General features: G+C 40.6%; 1 protein-coding gene across 1 annotated transcript in view; it reads left to right on the forward strand.

Annotated features, from left to right (window-relative positions):
* The first annotated feature begins 10,532 nt into the window (after nucleotides 1-10,532).
* The window catches only part of TTC8 (tetratricopeptide repeat domain 8), a 44,726-nt gene continuing 36,151 nt past the window's right edge, over nucleotides 10,533-19,107 (forward strand). The window contains exon 1 of the mRNA XM_052782949.1: nucleotides 10,533-10,780. Within this exon, the coding sequence (XP_052638909.1) occupies nucleotides 10,667-10,780 (114 nt within the window). The 5' untranslated portion in view covers nucleotides 10,533-10,666. The remainder of the gene's footprint in view (nucleotides 10,781-19,107) is intronic.

The raw sequence follows: 19,107 nt of genomic DNA on the forward strand, positions 1-19,107 counted from the left end.
TGGTGGGTGATGCAGAAGGATGGGGAAGTTCGATGTGTACCTCAGGGAGATTTGATTTTGGGAGAGAATAGCCAGTGAATTAGGCTGTTTGATATTTAACTGCTAAATAACCTGCCAATGTATGTCATTGTATCCATAGTGTCCATATACATATATATATATATAAGACAAGGAAAGTGGTAGTAGTTGATTGGAAAATTTAAGATCTGGGCATGATGTAGATGGTATAGAATAAGGGGTGGATAATGTCCTGGGTTCATTTTTACAGGAACCGGGGAGGGGGGGGGGGCATAGCCGGGGCAGCCAACCTGAACTAGCCAAGGAGCTATTCCATACCATGTGACATCATGCTCAGTATATAAATGGGGAGCTGGCCGGGGGGAGGGCTCTCGACTTTCGGTGGCGGAGCGTCGCGTTCCGGGTGGTGAGCAGTTGCACTGTGCATCACTCGTTTTGTATATTCTTTCATTAGTACCGTTGTTGTTTTTGTAACCTTTTTTTGTGTTGTCCCAGTAAACTGCCCTTGTCTCAACCCTCGAGGTTCCAGGTTTTTTTTCTTTTCTCTCCTCCGTCTCCTCCCTATCCCACCGGAGGGGGGCGGGAGGAGTGAGCGAGCGGCTGCGTGGTCCTTTGTTACCGGCTGGGCTGAAACCACGACAGGGATACAGGACATATCATCTCCACAGAGTTGTGTAAGAAATTTTAAGATACCAACAGAATTTTAGGAACTATTTTTAGGTTCTATTCCTGGTTTTATCATAAGAATATGAGTTCATGATGAGAAATAAGGCCTGAGAATTAGCACTTCTAGTTCAAGAAACAAGTATGATTGCTTGGTGCACAGAAGACCCCCATGGGAGAGTTACAGAGAAAGACAAAGTCAGCCTATAGCATCTATGTTTTTAAAATGAAAGAGGTCTTGATATCAGTGGGTCCTGCTCTACCCTCCTCTTCCATACGCACTTTGTAAGAATCTAATTCGTGTGTCTCATACTCACAGCTTAAATGTTAAGAGACTGATGCAGAAGAGTCATAAGAACATTTGGAAAATGCAAAGCAATTTAGGCACACCAATAGTTTATTCTGAAGGAGTATGTAAAGGAGAAAAACATTAAATACATCTATCCTTTCAGAGCCAGTATTCAGTATCAGTTTAAAGTGCCCTTGTCAGTAGGAAGAAAAAACTGTATTAAAATAAAAGGTGAAAATATGAAGCAGATTTAAATCTCTAAGCAACATTTAATCTCGACAAGTAATTGAACAATTAATTGAAACACAACTGAAATCCAGTACACAGATATAGATGTCAACAAAATCTACATTTTATAAAAAGCAATTATACAAACCCATATGTTTTATGAATAAAGATAAGAAATAATGGATTCCTGATGTTCAGTAGAGCTCCCGGATATTTTCATTTAGAAATTATTATAATAAGAGTTCTTATTGTAGCCTGTCTCAGGGACATCTAGTCTTCAAATGAAGAATAAACCATAGACAAAAGAGGAATTGAACTGTCCCTTACTTCTGATTCCTGAATTTTCTGTTCTTGGTTTAAATAAATGAAGGCAAGGTTCAAATTACCCATGAGACAGTGATATCATCACAATACTCCAGCTGTAAATAAAGCAGCACCACTGAATTTCCTGTCTTTTCACAGAAGATGAGAATAGACTCTCAGAACATACTAGCTAAGGTCAGGTCACTTCTAATAGAACAAACGTGCATAGTTATACAAGACAAGCACATGACTTTTCTTTAATAAACCCTGGTGATTTCTATAGTTGTATCACATACCTATCATTGTCCCAAGATAGCATTGACACAATGAACATGGAGGGATTCATTATAGTTGGAGGACATTTGAGTATTATGACCAAATTAAGCACTTCTACTGACAAGTACTGGAAGGGACTAACCACTAGACTACAACATTTTTGAAAAAGAGTGCAGACAAGCCTATATTGCACTCAAGCCAAGCAACTTCCACCTTTCACAGTATCACACATAAACACTACTTGTAACATTTCACACAGTGAAACCTGTCTTTCACCTAGACAATCTTTCCCAGGATGTTGCTGTTACTAAATTATGATTTTTTCCTATCAATGTTAAACAGGAAATTTATAATTTGTTCTTCTCCCACAAATCAAGTACATCTGAGGTATAACTTATTTTGTCCGACTTTCCACAGAATGAATTTTCCTCCTTTTCGGAGAGAGTGGGTGCAAGAAGCAGGTAGCTCTAGCAAGTTACTCAAACAGTGTCTTAGCCCTGAGCTATGGGAAAGAAACTAAGCAGTTTCCACACACATTCAAAATTACTCTTTTTCCGCACACTATACACAAGTATGCCAGAAGTGATAATTCCTGAAGTGTAACATGGAGATTTAAGCACTACTGATTTTACTGAAACCAACCACTGATTTCCCATAAGCCACTGAATAGCTATCTTGTGATAGATAACACTTCCAGCTCTCACATGGGTTGTCAGATATATATTTGAATAAATGACATCACAAAGGAAATCCTCCAGAGCTGAAAACCACTCCTTAATACCTTACAGATATTAATGCCAGAGTCTGAAAGATACTGTGTTCTCGCTTTTGAGGAGGAGGGTCAGCATGTTCAGTCTCCTGTGGCGAAAATGAGTGGTTTGGACTGCTTAAAGAATCACCATCAAGGGTATTAGCAAAAAATTATTTAATAGGAGTTTATAAAAGTGTGACTTCACAAAGTTCGATGGCAAGGTTCACTCTGTTACTTAATAGATGGATGAAACGTACAAAGGAAGTTAGACTCAAACTAGAATTATTTATACAGAGACTAAAGACGCAAAAGGGTAAGAGAGAAACATACAAAGGAAAATCGAGTTAGAATTTATTTTTCATGATTTGCACTGAAATTGGGGATGTAAAAAGGTAGGGAAGACCCTCCCGTTGAGTTATGAGGCTCAGAGAAGACCCCCTTCTTTTCTAAATTCTTGATGTAACTTAGGTGCAGCTGGATCCACTCCTAGTCCCAGACTTGGGCAACGGTTTATGTCTAATGGAAGGAATACAAAAGGGTAAGGAAGGCCCTCCCATTGAGTCACAAGGTTCAGAGAAGACCCTCTTGCTTTCTAAACTCCTGATGGAGCTTAGGTGCAGCTGGATCTACTCCTAGTCCCAGACTTGGTCAATGGTTTATGTCTAAAGGGTTATGTGTGTAGCAGAGCAGTGACTTAGTTACAGATTCAAAAGGGCAATATTTATACTATACTTGCTGTAGGATGCCCGGGTCAATTCACACATGCATACACACAGACATTAAGATATATATGTATAAACAAAGGTATACCTGTTAAAAATTCCCCTCAAGTTCAGTGAAATATTCATATCAAATGTCTCCGCATTTTCTCAACAGGTGAAGGGTTGAGCCTCAGGGAGTGAACAGTATCAGCCCAGGTCCCGTTGTCAGCTTTCAGCCACAGTCCTCTGATTTTCACAAACTGGAGAGTTCACGAGCTCTGAGAGGCGTGCTGAGCTTTGAGTGCGACTGAGAGTTATTTCATGCACTGCAGCCTATGTGAGAAAACTGAGAAGCCAAACAGGCTCTCCAGGCTTCTATCAGCCTAATGATGAATACAATTCAATGGCAGAGTAATTTTATTTACAGGCCAGTTGTGTAGCATGGCTACGTACAGGGGACACAGGACACTTGCTGCCCAGTTGGTTGAATTCTTTTTAGATTTAGCATATACAGCTTAAATGACTGAATAACTCGCAAGTCACCAGTGGCTCACTTTGTGCATAGAAAGTCATATGTACAAAGGACTAGTAGTGTACAGAGTTGCAACCACATGAAGCCTTGAGAGCAAAAAGCTTTGATGGAGAAAACTTTTGCAGAGTGAAATTTCCACCGATCTTTGGCTCAGACTCACCCAGTCCAACTTCGAGATAGAGAATGGCTTTAGAAAAATGGGGTGTGTGGTACACTGCACAACTATGCACTAGACAGGAATTTGTCTTTATGGTAAATGAGGAGAAAGTTCCTTTTTCGTGTTCACATGAATCAGTAGTGGCAGCTGCCCAGAGGTGGTGGCAGGAGCAGGAGATTGCATTCTAGGCCTGCATCTGATCAGCTTTGTTACTGGCCTTCTGTACTTGCTCTTTTATATACACCTCAACTCTGCAGAAAGGCAATTGCTGGGCTTTTTCCTTTTACTGTTGGCATCAGCCAAATGCATATGGTACACTTTTTTGGGATAAGCATCAGCATTTGCTGCTACCAGATACCTCAGCAGACAGGTTGGACTCACTAGCATCCAGGGAGGCCACATCACCAGAGCAAACGCAGCAGCTCTGAACCAGGCATACTTGTGTAAAAGGAATACTGCTCACCTGACTTCAAAGAAAATAAAAAGAGCTGGGTCTTTAAAGGCCAGGAAGCCAGCAGCAGACCCTGAAGGAAATAAAACAAAAAATAATCTACACTTTGGTTTTGTCTACTGTAGAGGCCTTACAGCAGGGCTCTAAAACACCCTAATTATATAGCTGGACATGAAATATTCTAAATTAATCTATGCTTCTCAGAAGGTGACATGGAAAAAACTATCTACAAGCCTGTGCTCAAACTGTGCAAAATGACCTCAAGCTAACTAAAGTGCATGGCTGGCCATGCTGATGACCTATTGTAAAAGTTGCTGTTGCTGTTAACTAAGAGAAACATAGAAAAAAAGGCATGAAAATTCCTCTGTAGTCTCTTCCCATTACTCATCTCATTATTAGTCTGGGAGGACTGCAACTCAGAGTCCAGAAAAGGACAGCCAGAGCTATAGAAGCTCTGTTCATCAGCTCCTCTTTTACTTCCTCTGTCAATACAATTCCCCCTTTTTTTCTCATATGCCGTAGGATAGTTAATCAGCACTACCAGCCAGCCCTACAGTTAGTCCTAAACCATGATCAGGATTTGTTTATATCCCAGGTCAGCCATGGAGTTTGCACATGCCTTCAAGGACTTCTGTATTCCTGCAAGTAAAGTTTTCCTATGTACTCTTATCTGACATATTCCTTAATGTACTAGTTGCCATATACTGGCTTCCAAAATCCTGTTATCAGTGTCCCAAAAAGTAGGTAGCAAGTATTAGAAACACTCACTGGACTACCCATCTGGCTTCCGTGCTGTGTTTGAGGATTACACAAGTGGGCAAGAGTGCCTCTATACATGCCAGAAGTATTCAGATCCAGATTTATTTGGAAATAAATATCATAAGCAGATGGATAGGGTGAGTTGCTTAGTTGAACAGGTATGAAACTTCTCCCAATTTTATGTTGCCTAACTTCTGCTGCAATGGATTATGTCTTTTTCTTTCCCTGAAGGTAGTCTGGTCATAGGCCCTGAATCAAATTCCTAGCTGTTTAGCTTTCATGCAGTTACACTGGAGGGGGACTGCCATACAAGGCTTTACAGAGCACACAAAGACAGACAGGGACTTTGTGTGTCTTATTCCAGGATTTTAATAAGTTAGAGAAGTGGAATACCGCTACCTACAGAGACTATTATTTGGAGGAAGTACTACACTGGTTAAAAGGTTCAAATTTGGGGATTTCGATACTCAACATAAATGAGAATCCCCATATTAAAAAGCTCAAAACACTCCCCTGTGCAGGAAGTGAAAGCCAGCATTATCAGTGGAAAAGACTTCAAAGATGATATGCATAGGATGATCTCTGTGCCAATACCAGAGACAGCCCAGGATATAAGCATGTCAAGAAAGCACACCAGCAGCACGCTTGGGGATTTTGCTTCACTAGTAGCAGCAGCAGGCTGTGACAGACAGAATGCATTTTTATGCCTGCTACTGAGGTAGGACTGGACTCCAGGGATGCAAATAGCACCTGCACCAGGGGATTGGCCTTACTTGAAAGGTAGGACAGGTTGAATCATATGTAATTTTATGTCTAAGTCCTCTGCTTGTACAGAAACCTGTCAATACTGGGTTGAGTCTTCTTTGCAATGTTCCTCCAGGATCAGGACATACTTTTTAGACAGCTGTTTCCGAGAACAAAACAGTGCCACAGTTTAGAGAATTGACATTGTCTAAGATTTTATGGAGGATGAACACAGATATTCTCAGGTCTATATTCATCCTCTGAATAGTGCACATAGGCAACACATGAGCAGGACTTATATGTACTGTAACCGCCAGCTTGGGTGGATATACCTTTCTTTGTCCATCTTTGCTTTTTTCTACCCTTATACACACTTGTCTGTCTAGAGCATTTATCGGTGAAATGTTCAATGCACCATGTGTAGCTTCTGGAACACAGACAAAAGTGCAATGTGATCTGGAAGCAGGAGGAGACTGACTGTGTTTCTATTCTACTTGCTGGTAGGTAGGCCGTGAAAGTAAATGGTTTGATAAAAGCTAAATTTCCAGAATCACAGTTGCTTTAAAGGAAATAATCAAAGGCTCTTCCTCATATAAGTATTGCTGACAAATTATTATATAGATTCATCTTTCTTTGAACTTTGATATAAGGTACAGGTTTTTTGCTTTATGATTTTAGTTCTGAGTGGTCACATTACCATGGGTGGATGAATTAGGCTTGCCAGGACAACTCTTTCTGGTTTCATACATTTGGATTAGATGTATACCATCATGTAGAAACTGAAAAAAATTTCTTGTATCTGCAGCCAAACAGAGAGCAAAAACCCCTTACACATTACAGCTTGAAAAGAAGGAAAAAGAATTTTTCTGTCATTCTCAACACTGTAAAATCTCCTTATTTTAAGAAAGCTGAAGATCCATCCTGATCCAATTGCTACCATGGGACAACATAACTTCAGCTTGATCACTAAGTGCAACAAATACCTTTCCCAACAGTGTAACAAATAAAAATTGCTCTGGGACCATCTTCCCCTTTCTTTTGCTGAGAAGCCATATGGCTAACAGGCTAACTTTGGAAGACTCTGACCCTTCTTGTTATAGACAGAATCTTGGTGCTATAAAAGTATGGCTGAAGTCCAGCAATACGTGTATTACTGATTAAATATACAGCAATTCTTTTATATGAAAAGCATTCTTTTTCCACCTCTCCTCCCACGAGAGCTATTTCAAATGCTTACTGTTTTTCTTGCTTTCAGGGGCATACTCTCATGACCAGGGACCAAATACTGGAAGCTCACATGACTCACAATTTATTCCCATTGCTTTCCAGTCACACAGGCTCATCTCATTTTTTTCTTCTGAAAAGTCATCAGCTTTCATCAGAGGAACTCCAAACTCATCCCCCAAATAAAGCATACAGCTTCATGCCTCTTTCTGGGTCTCCATTGCTTGCTACTGGAAAGCCAAGTCACCTTGGAGATCCAGTCTTTTCTCTAGGAAACAGAAAACACTATTTCCTTGTCAAGCCAAACACCCTCAGGTGAGCCAAAGCACGGAGTAGTCAATGATATCTATGACTAATCCACTACTTGCTCACCTGAATGCACAGCTCCCAGGTTGACAGTACTTGGAAACCTTAATCTGTTGTGTCTGCCCACAATCACTGCTTCATTGTTTGGTTTTGATTCACCATCTCAAAATGGAAATCATCAAAAAGACTGTTACAATCAAACATTCTCAGCATCCTTAGACGTTTAATTTACTTTGTAGTCTGGAAGTAGTCATTAAGATATTAAGGCTTAAAATATGTGTTAACAAAGAAAAAAGCACTTTAATGATGAGATTTTTGAGACAGTAGTGTCGGAATCAATAAAATTTAGGAGCTATTGGTCTCCTCTGTTTTCCTGTGCAGATAAATGGTGTGTTTAACTGATGCAGTGGGCTGTTCACAGAAGAAAACTGCCTTTTAAAAACAGCAAGTATAAAACATTGTGGCATTATTTGTCTCCAGTAAACCAACTAACACCAGTTTGGCATTTTAATCTAACAACTTTGGAACTAAAGTACTGACCTCAAAATGTGTCTCTACAAACTGAAAATGCCATTCACATTATATTCTATGAAAAAGTAGCAGCCCAAACATGCTGAATTACCTAACATGGTAACAGCAAGCATTTAAAGCATTTAAAAACAGATCATCTCATATACGTACACAAAAGCGGAGGAACTTCCAGTTAGTATTTTTAATAAATCTGTAGTTTTTGACCAATGTTCACAATCTCTCTGAACAGCACATCCTGCTTATTGTGCTAAGCCTGACCATAAAACACATGCTGAAGGATTTGCCACTTAAAAGAATTTGTAAACAAAATGGGATAATATCGTACAGCTCAATAGTTACTCAGTGACAGTAGTACAACTGCATAGCAATATCACAGCAGATGGTCTGACAGAGCAACAAGAAATACTGTTCACTATTCTGACCAACCTGAGGTATACAGTCAGTCTCATTGTGCAAGTCTTCTACATGTTTTGTGGGAATGCAGCACATACAGACTCCCACAATGACTTAAAACCAGAGAAGGGACAGAAACTATTGTATAATTTCCTTTCCACCCTTCTTAACTAGGGATGGCATGGGTCCCAGAAAAGGCTTCACTCAGATCAGTTTCCCTGTTGTGGTGGGTTGACCCTGGCTGGATGCCAGGTGCCTGCCAAAGCCCCTCTGTCACTCCCCTCCTCAGCTGGACAGGGGAGAAAAAATATAATGAAAAGCTCATGGGTCGAGATAAGGACACGGAGAGATCATTCACTACTGTCACAGGCAAAACAGACTTGACTTGGGGAAATTAGTTTAATTTAGTACCAAAAAAATCAGAGTGGGGTAATGAGAAACAAAAACTAAATCTTAAAACACCTTCCCCCCCACCCATCCCTTCTTCCTGGGCTTAACTTTAGTCCTGATTTTCTCTACCTCGTCACCTCCAGTGGTGCAGGGGGATGGGGAGTGGGGATTATAGTCAGTTCATCACACGTTGTCTCTGCTGCTCCTTCCTCCTCAGGGGGAGGACTCCTCACGCTCTTCCCCTGCTCCAGTGTGGGGTCCCTCCCACGGGAGACAGTTCTCCACGAACTTCTCCAATGTGACTCCTTCCCACAGGCTGCAGTTCTTCACAAACTGCTCCAGCATGTGTCCTTTCCACAGGCTGCAGTCGTTCATGCACTGACTGCTCCAGTGTGGGTCCCCTGCAGGGTCACAAGTCCTGCCAGAAAACCTGCTCCAGCGTGGGCTCCTCTCTCCACAGGTCCGCAGGTCCTGCCAGGAGCCTGCTCCAGTGTGGGCTTCCCACGGGGTCACAGCCTCCTTCAGGCACCCACCTGCTCCGGCGTGGGGTCCTCCTCGGGCTGCAGGTGGATATCTGCTCCACCGTGGACCTCCCTGGGCTGCAGGGAGACAGCCTGCCTCACCGCGGTCTTCCCCATGGGCTGCAGGGGAATCTCTGCTCCGGCGCCTGGAGCACCTCCTCCGCCTCCTTCTCCACTGATCTGGGTGTCTGCACAGTTGTTTCTCTTACATGTTCTCACTCCTCTCTCTGCCTGCAATTGCTGCCGCACAGGTTTTTTTTCCCTTTTTAAATATGTTATCCCAGAGGCACTACCACCGTCACTGACGGGCTCGGCCTTGGCCAGGGTCCGTCTTGGAGCCGGCTGGCATTGGCTCTGTCGGACATAGGGGAAGCTCTTAGCAGCTTCTCACAGAAGCCACCCCCCACCAAAACCTTGCCACACAAACCCAATACACCTGTGCTCGCTCTGTGGGACAACCAAAACCTAGCTGGCTATAGCTGCTACTTCAGTTTAAGCCACTTACTCCTGTATTAGAATAAGCCATAGTCCTGGGACTGGCACTTCTGTTCCTTCATCTTTCCGCTTGACATTGATCTTGCTAGCCTGGATATCCATTTCGTGGATCTTGGACAAACTGATCGTTTAGGTGAGACAGAAGCAATAAAACTAAGATGACCGGTTAAAATGCCAATGATATGATTCTAGCTATCAAGTTAGTGTTCATCCATCAGAGATTTTCACATCACAAACTCACTTATTTCTCCAAGCATCCTTAGAGATTTTTTTCTTCCTTTTACTTGGGCTGATGGTTGCTATCAGCATCTTGCAATACGTACAAAGTAAGAGTAGTTGTATTCCAGCTTTCTTCATGTCTAAATATCTCGGTCTTATTGTTTCTCTGCAAGAGCTAATGAACTAAAGGAACTAATGGAGTCTGCAAGACTGAAGACAGTGCTGTTCACACTAGGACTCCCATGGCTCTAAAGGACATTTTACCCAAGTAAGGATTGAAGGACCGTATTCTTCTTGTTTAGGCACATATTCCAACTCGAAATGGCTCTTGATAATAGGACAGCAATTAATAGGACACCGTTAAAAATAGTGGGGTTATGCGAAATCCACTGTTCCCAATATTACAGATCACACTCGGCTTTCAGTCATCAACGCATGAGCCTAGGGAGGCTCTTGCAGGGAGGAGCTCGGCCCAAGCGCGGGGCCGCAGCTCGCTACAGCTCGCTGGGACCGGCCGCGGGACCGCGCCGAGGCCGCCCACGGCGCCTCGGCCGCCTCCCCCGCGGCCTCGCAGCGCGGCGCGCAGGCCCTGCCGGGCCGAGGCGGGGCCTGCCGTTTCCGTGGCAGCAGGCCGGCCGCCCGCGCTCCGCCCCGGGCCCCGCTCGGCAGGCGCCGGGGGCCCAGCTGGAGCGGCTGCGGCGGTCCCGCCGGCGGGATGGGGCTGGAGCTGGAGCCGCTGTTCCAGGCCTGGAGCTACTTCAGGCGGAGGAAGTTTCGGCAGTGCTCGGATCTCTGCTCGCAGCTGCTGGAGAGGCCGCCCGGCGAGCAGGTAGCGGGGGCCGGGCCGGGAGGCGGGGGCGGGAGGTGGTGGTGTCAGTCGGCAGCGGCCCGGCCGCCCGACAGGGCCAGCACCACGGGACCCGCTGTCTACCTTCTGCAGCCGCCGGAGAGGCCCGGTGTGACGGCCCGGTAGTGGGCCGGGGAGGGCTGGGCCGCGCCGTGCTCCGCGAGGAGGAGGAGGAGGAGGAGGAGGAAGAAGAGGGCCGGGCAGCGCCTTCTCGCCGAGCTCCCTAAATCCCTCCCGAAGCTGGAGGCGGTGAGTGCGGGGCTGCCGGCTCCTCCTCAGACACGCCCTGGTAGTAGCCCTCCCGCCCCGGCCAAGTAAGGAGAGGGGAGTAGTGCAACAGGTACGTTGTGCTGCTGGGAATGAAACCGTGACGGTGGTGGGGTCCCAGCATTGCCCACAACAAGGATTTTAACTCGCTCAGGATTTTACGGAGTTAAGGGATGAAAAGCCAAGTCTGAAAATCAGGTCTGCTTAAGGATGTTACTGTTGATTTTACACAGATGTTCAGATATCACAGTTGCTGTATCGACTAAACCTCATAAGCTTAAGAGACACCCATTTTGTCTCAGCTTACTTACAAGCATTACCATGGGACAGAAGGCGTTTCCATTCCTCTCTCTTTGCTCTTTCTCCAGCTGCAAAGTCTCTGGAAATGTTGGGCATGTGTTGTTCAAGACCTACCTATTTTCTCACCCTTCTGTAAGAAGGAAGGATTTGAGAATGTTGTTTCTGGGTTAATACTTGTATGCAGGTAAACATTTTTACTGCCATATTTGGAAAACAGCCATTGAAAGGACTTTATCTTCATCATAAATACTTTACAGTAAATTAGTAACTCTCTCAAATAGCTACGGATTTTAAGAACCTTGAAGGCCGTTCTTTTCATCACAAAGGAAAAGTCTTAAAAGAAAGCTGCACAGGCACACAATTGTGTAAATGTAAAGCACAGTAATTGTTTAAACTGGTTTACACTAGATATTTAAAAGATGCTTTTGTTTATGTTATATGTTATGTATATATGGCACCAACAAGGAGCCATCAGCAGAAAAATTTTTAGCAGAGAAGACATTCCAAGAAAATTGGTCCTGAACACTAAATGGGACCGAGTATTAGTTCTGTGCAAGTCCTGTATCATTTATGTGTATTTACATTATTGGGTCTTGATACGTGTAATCTTTGCATATGGAAGTATAGCACTTGATTCGTGATAGAAACTCTTGAGACAGTACAGATAATAACAGTAAATAAGAGTTGTAAAGGTCACAGTGCTTCTGTTGCTATTCATTTATAAATTTTTTAACTAGTAAAGCATTTTCCGATCTATGATCTCAACATGGAAATATAAAGACAACTGCATTTCTACTGTGTGCTGAAGCTCAAGTATAAAATTGTTTTGTTACACCTGGCAAATCCAAACTTTTGCTGGGCTGTTTCTAGTAGCACTGGGGAACTCGTTGAAGACATCTGCAGCTGACAGAAGTGGGGTAAGGAATAGAAGGTGTACAAGGCCAGGAAAAATGTTTAGAGGGAAAATAACAGAACAGCAGTGAGAGGATGTAGATCCCATCTGGTTTTCCTTCTTTCTTTTAAATATTGATCACACATGCTGCAAACATTTGAGTATATGAATTAAATTGTTTTCTTAGATAAAGCTACACATTCTCCTTAGAGAACCAGGACCTCGTATACCAGCAATATGAGAGTTTTTCCAAATACTATATAAAGTTGGGACAAACAATTGATCACTTAATTTAATCTTTGAAATGATCACAGCAGCCTGTAAGCTTCATCTTCTATAAGAATGAAAGAGTGAAAACATTTAAAATAATTATGCTTTGAGAAACAGTGGAAGATGGGGATATGAATGGTGTCTGTACTCCATTCTTACAAGAGATCCTGTATGAAGTCTCTGAATTTTAAGATCAAGTTTCATCAGTGTTTTGAAGAGACTTCAGGTCATGGTTGCCTGCAAAGGACTGGACCTTCTAACTTCAGTATGTTCGTTTCAGAACTATATTCCTGTTCACAGTTTTATGTGAAAAAGGTACTTTTCAGCAGCAGCCTATTTCAAACCTACCTGAAAGTTTAGATGGGAGAGAAATGTCTTTGCTTTCTGTAGAGGCAAACTTGAAATACGGTTAGTTTGGCTCTTGCCCCATATAATCTTCTTGAGGAATCCTTATTAAAAGCTCTTTCTAAGCAGGAATAAATCACTTCTAAAAATATTTTAAAATACATCTACTTTAGCTTGGAAAATACCAGTCTTCCTCTTTAACATTTTAAAGGTGCATGGAACAATGTTTCAGTCTTTCTCTGAAAAGAGATTTCATAGAGCAGTGTTTGAGTAAAGCACATCACAAGTTTGCAGACACCAGCAAGTGAATTTTACTCTATATAAGTACTTTATGTAAGTGGAGGAACAGTTTAGAGACTTTTTTAAAAAGTAAAATAAATGGAAAAGTGGTTATTATGTGGCAATTCAGCATGTTTCTTCAGAAGGATCATGGAGTATACTGTACTTCATGGTGTATAATGTAATGGCTACGCAGCTTTCTTCCATCATTCCTCTCTGTTAGTCCAGACAAAGAGCACAGCTCCTGACAGGAGAAGATGTAGCATTATTTATACCACCTGTTTATTTTGGTACAGCAGGTTGGAGAAACCAGGATATTGGTTAAATAACTTTCAAGAGTGCAACTTGAACCAAACTCAGACCAACTCAACATACAAAATCTTACACTTGAAATCTCTTTAAGTAAAGTATTTTCTAATTATTTAGTTAAAATATAACGTTAACATTCATGGCAGACTTAACATGGAATGGCATTTCCTTCAGTCAACTGCGCTCATGATGGTTTAGATTTTACACTTTTTATTGTAATCAACACAAAATCTTAATATTTACTGGTTATCTGTCCAAGTAAGCCTGTATTTTATTATTCTGCTTCTCATTTGGAAAGCCTTGCAGGTCTTTTCCCTAGCTATGTTGTTGCACTTTCAGCTCATTACTTTCTAACACTTGCTGCTTTCAGGTACCACTCTGTCACATTTTCTCTGCTACACTTCAGGCACAGAGTAAAGGAAATAGTAACACGCCTCAAGAATGTGTTTTATATGTAGTTGAAACCTTACAAATTATTTTGAACCTACTTAATACAACAGAATGAAAAAGCAAATCATGTTTATGTATTGCAGCATGTATACTTTGCATTTAATAGAACCGTTATGTTTATAAAACCTTTGAAAGATACTAAACTCCAAGGCTGAACATTGATGTAATTAGAACTCAAATAAGTGACATACATTACTTAATTCTCCTGGCTTGCCTGGTCTAATACTATTTTACATTATTCTGTATTTATTCCAGTGGTAGTGTATCAGTTAAGTTGCTGTAGTTGTGAATGCTAGAAAAGTGATCTAAGATGACTTTTTTTTTTTTTTTAAGTTAATTAAGAATCCAAGACCATTCTCAGGCAGATTGACTGTTGATTCCTGAAGTCTGTGTTACTTTTGAAGGTGGCATGTTAGTGAAATCAGTAGTTCCTAAATATTTTGATTGAAATTTATTTCTGTCTTTTCCAGCCACCTACCAGAAAATAGTACTGTCTTCCATCTGTGTGAATTACATTAGCAGTATTTTAGTATAACCTGGAGAAATATCTCAAATTAAGTATGTAACATTTTTGGTACCTAACCTAATGTGTGGTTTATTATGCTTAAAAAACACATAGCAATTCTAAAATATTTAATGATCAAACCCTTAATGGGAGCACTTCTGCAAATCAGGCCCAAGATATGTCATGTTGGGCACCAGGAAAGCAAACAGACAAATGGCAACACTTACAGAAAGTTTGGATTAAGTGAGCTGCTGTGCAGCACAAGGGAATACTCAACTGCTGTAATCACTGTGCCATCTGTTCTCATCCTCTTGTCCCATATTCTGCTAAGCGTGTGCCTCCCAAGCTCTACAACCAGGGAAAGAAAGATCATAGAAGAACAGTAGCCTTGGTCAGTGTTCAGGGATTCACTTCTTTGAACAGCATGCATTAGGGTAAGATATAAACCAAGCCACAGGAGATGGTATCCTTTAAAGATGCTCAGGAATGGTTGAGTTAAACTGTGATTGTTACAGGTCAGAACTTTTTCATGCTCAGGCAAGTAGCTTTCTCCCTTCTAAGACATGTAGTGTAACAATAAGTAAGTAAAGGAAGAGACTAACAGTGCATAATCTTAGCGTGTTTTCATGCCTGAAAGAGACGACCTTGCTTGTCTGAAAGCCTGTCCATTTTTCCCAGCTGTCATCTGCTCTGCTAAAAGATAGTACCACCCCTGCCGCATTGCATCTGCAACACTGTCACAAAACTATGGGCAGCTGAAATCAGCTTTCTACAATAGCCTTAGAAGTAGGCATTTTTACCAGTCACACTTATAAATGTAATAAGAAATTTTCTTGACCAGTACATCTTGATATATCTCTTAATTTACCAGTCCCTGTACATATAGCTTAGTATTCAGAATATGTTTTCATCACAAGTATAATAATGTTTAAGAAGTTCTCCTTTAAGAACATGGTAAAAGATTATTTGAAGGTCTCGAAAATAAGTTTATTGATGATCCAATCAATAGTTACATGTACATACATTCAGAAGCTGTCTTCACTGGTGTAGGACTCTCTTTGAACTCTGTCACCAGATGCAGTAAGCCCTAGGAGGTTTTTAAGGTATCGTGTTGACCTTTTAGCCAACTGGGCATGAATCGGGAATTTTCTTATGTGGCTGTATCAAATGCTATGCTATTATAAACTTGAATTCTTAAAGAGCACATCAATGAAATCAAACCATTTTAAAATCCATTATGTTTTCCTGAAGAGTTCTTAATGAATAAAATGGGCTGAACATTTTGATAGAAGAATAATTAGCTGCTACTGAGTGAAATTTTATGGAAGACTGAAATATTTTTTTCTATAAAATGTCTGGTGCATTTCTTCAGTTAAGAATTAGGAATATAAATTTTATTGATGGAATTTACTTCTATGCTGACAATCTTATCTCAGGATGGATAAAAGCTGTATTTTCTATGACTAGCAGTTGGGCATACAAACACATAAAGCACTGATGTTCAGTTTAATTATATCCTATTGTAAGCAGACAGGCGTTGTCTTCTATGTTTATAGTAATAGCATGACCTAGAGGAAATACAATCCAGGGCTGTCTCTGTTGATCATCCTGATTAGTTACCTAATCTGATTACTCTTCTTTGTGTTCCATATGTCAGATTCAAGGCAATAATCAGCACCGATGTATGAGGCCTGCTGTAGTTTTAACAATAAAAAAAAAAATTGTCTAATGTAATTAATAGACATACAGTGGATGTCCTGCCTTTAATTTGATTAATGGTCTACTATGAGGATTTGCTTTTGTTCATTTGTCCTTTCTTCTCCCATGGTGAACTTTCAGCTACTATTACTTGCATACTGCTTTTTGTAAGGTCATAATAAAGTTATCACAGATATGTTTATGTATATAGAACTTGATTTGAAAAAGCATCTTCAACTGAAATCAGTTATTTGTTCAAGAGACTGTAATTATTAAGTTTATGCATAAATATTAGTGATACATACAGTGAAGTCATTGTTCCTGGGTAATGTTTTTTTCTCTGTTTCTGCTTTTAATAGTTTGAGGACCATTTTCAGAATATACCAATTTTAATATTCTTCATGTATTAAATCATACTCACCTGAAATTAATTGTAGAATAAAGCTTTCTTAGAATATAAGGTGTGTAATCTTGTTTCATTCCCTATTCTAGGCTATAAGCATCAGAAGACTTAATTTTTCTGAATATTTTTGGTCTTCAAATAAACTGACTTTACATATTAACTTTAATTTTAAAATGCCCTCAGTGGATTTAGAGATCTGGGTTAAATCCTTCCTTCATTGCTTTTACAATCTTATTAATTTCAAAGGAGCTTTATATATGTAAATGAGGAATAAATTTGACCTTTTGTTTTGAGATACAAGCTTACAGGGCAATGCTATTTGTTAATCCTCTCAAAGAAATCTTTATTCGGAATCTAGTTCCAGTGCAATGCCTGCATGAGTAGCAACTGCTGGATCCACCCATGTTAAAATATATTATATTTTAATGTTAGTTTTTGTTGTGCCAGACTTGTGTTTAATGGAAGGGTTCTATCACCTGCTTGAGGGTTATTTAAAATCTTAAGTTACTTCTTGTCAAAAACTGAAACGATATATTAGGGTGTATGAACAATGCATACTATCACCTACCATTACGAGAGAGCAATGTTTTTAGTAAGTGTTATTGGTCAACTCTTTTCTAAAGTGATGAGGGATGTAATTTCTGAATTTTTTAACAATATGAATGCTCCTACATAAGAAAATCTGTTTTATTTTTAAACTATTTTTTTAAACTAATGAACAGTGCCGAAGTAAGTTACACATCTGTTAAGATATACATCTGTAACATCAAGGCATTTTTGAGTTGGTGTTGATGTAATATTCCTAACCTTGTCCTCATTAGTTACTGTAGCACATATGGTATGGAAGATCACCTACTGCTCTTAAACCATTTTCTGGTACACCATATGTGCTGTAACACTCAGACACAATGGGGTGAATAAAATGCAAGCTGAAATATCTCAATGTCCTTTTCTTTATTACTTAGAAAGCTGAAACAGTTTATTTTTTAGAAGATGAATACTATAAATAAAACAACATATTAAAAGAACTTGGAATTCATTTAATCATATATCTAAAATATAAAGGCAGTTTCAGTGCCTTAGTCAAGACCAGGTACATCACAGACAGCTGAGATTAATCGCTCATTCCATAGAACACTCAGTTTATAAGCTGTGTTAGGCATTCTAACACGGGTGAACAACTTTGCGATTCCAAATATGATACTTAAAAGGCCACAGAAATTCCAGTACGCTACAGAAGGAAGATGCGAGAGTATCAACAGTCTTCCAGGTCTCTGTTGTCATGGAATTTACTGAGTGAAAATGCACAAATAGAAAGAGGTAGACCACATCTCATACTACAGAGCAAAAGAGCAAGCTTGACCTTGCCATTGGCTTGGTGAAATATGAGCCAGCAGTGTGCCCTGGCTGCAAAGGAAGCTACCAGCTAACTGGGCAGTGCTTCAGCTTGGAGAAGACGTTGGTGTGACCTAATAGCAGCCTTCTAATACATACAAGGAGGTTATCGAGAAGATGGAGCTAGGCCCCTCGCAGTGGTGCATGGAGTGAGAGGCAGCGAACATAAACTGAAATGAAGGAGGCTTTGGCTTGATATAAGGAAAAACATTTCTCCATAAGGGCAGTCAGGCAGTGGAACAGGTTGCACAGGGGCATTGTGCAGTCTCCATCCTTGGAAGTTTTCAAGACCCAATTGGACAACGCTCTGCACAAGCTCAACTGACCTTATAGCTGACCTTGCTTTGGACAGGGCTTTGGACTAGAGACCTCCTGATGTCCCTTTCTAGTCTGAATTACTCTAAGGTTCTATATTCGATCTAATATAGCTGGCTTAAATATGATAGATTTACACAAGGCCAGATATGTAAGAAATTTTCCGCTGCCTCTACGAGCAGAAGTGATCTGACTCTACAAAAGACTAATCGTGATTGAAGAAAGTAACATCTATCTCGCGCTTTCCTTGACTTTCCCCCCTAAAGCTAAGTAATATGTTAGAGAGGAAAAATTCTTCCCCAGTCCCTGGAAGTGAGCAGCAGAAGCCCTGAAGGATAGTTTAAATATTACACAAACATGATAAGTACATAATGAATGATGATAAACCTACATTTCTTGTTGTTAGTATTTACTCACTTTTACCTCAAGTTTCAAGCAGATGCAAGTTCCTGCCTTTTGGCTTGTAGTGAACTTCATCGGGTAGTTTTCCTTTTGTTTATTGGATGGTGCAATAAGCCATTAGTTTGATGTTTATTCCACTTACAGCATTAGTATTCAGAATACAATAAATATATCATTTCCATCATAAAAGTACAAAACCCATTCAATATATGCAGAAATTTTCTTTTACATACTTCAGTGATATCAGTGCGATCACCATCAGCAGCTAACAAAAACGCACAAAGATGGATTTTCTTATGTAGGCATTCTAAAGCCCATGGCCTAATAATCTGGTTAACTTTTGAGAGATGTGCTTACATCTTCCAAGTTTGTATTTTTTTTTAAAATGTACCATTTTTCAGTTTAATAATTCTGTAATGTTAATCTAAGATTTGGCCAACGTGATCCTGCAGAAGCAAGAAAGCAAAAGGTATCTGAAA

The sequence above is a fragment of the Harpia harpyja genome, chromosome 3, assembly GCF_026419915.1.
Source record: "Harpia harpyja isolate bHarHar1 chromosome 3, bHarHar1 primary haplotype, whole genome shotgun sequence".
NCBI lineage: Eukaryota > Metazoa > Chordata > Aves > Accipitriformes > Accipitridae > Harpia > Harpia harpyja.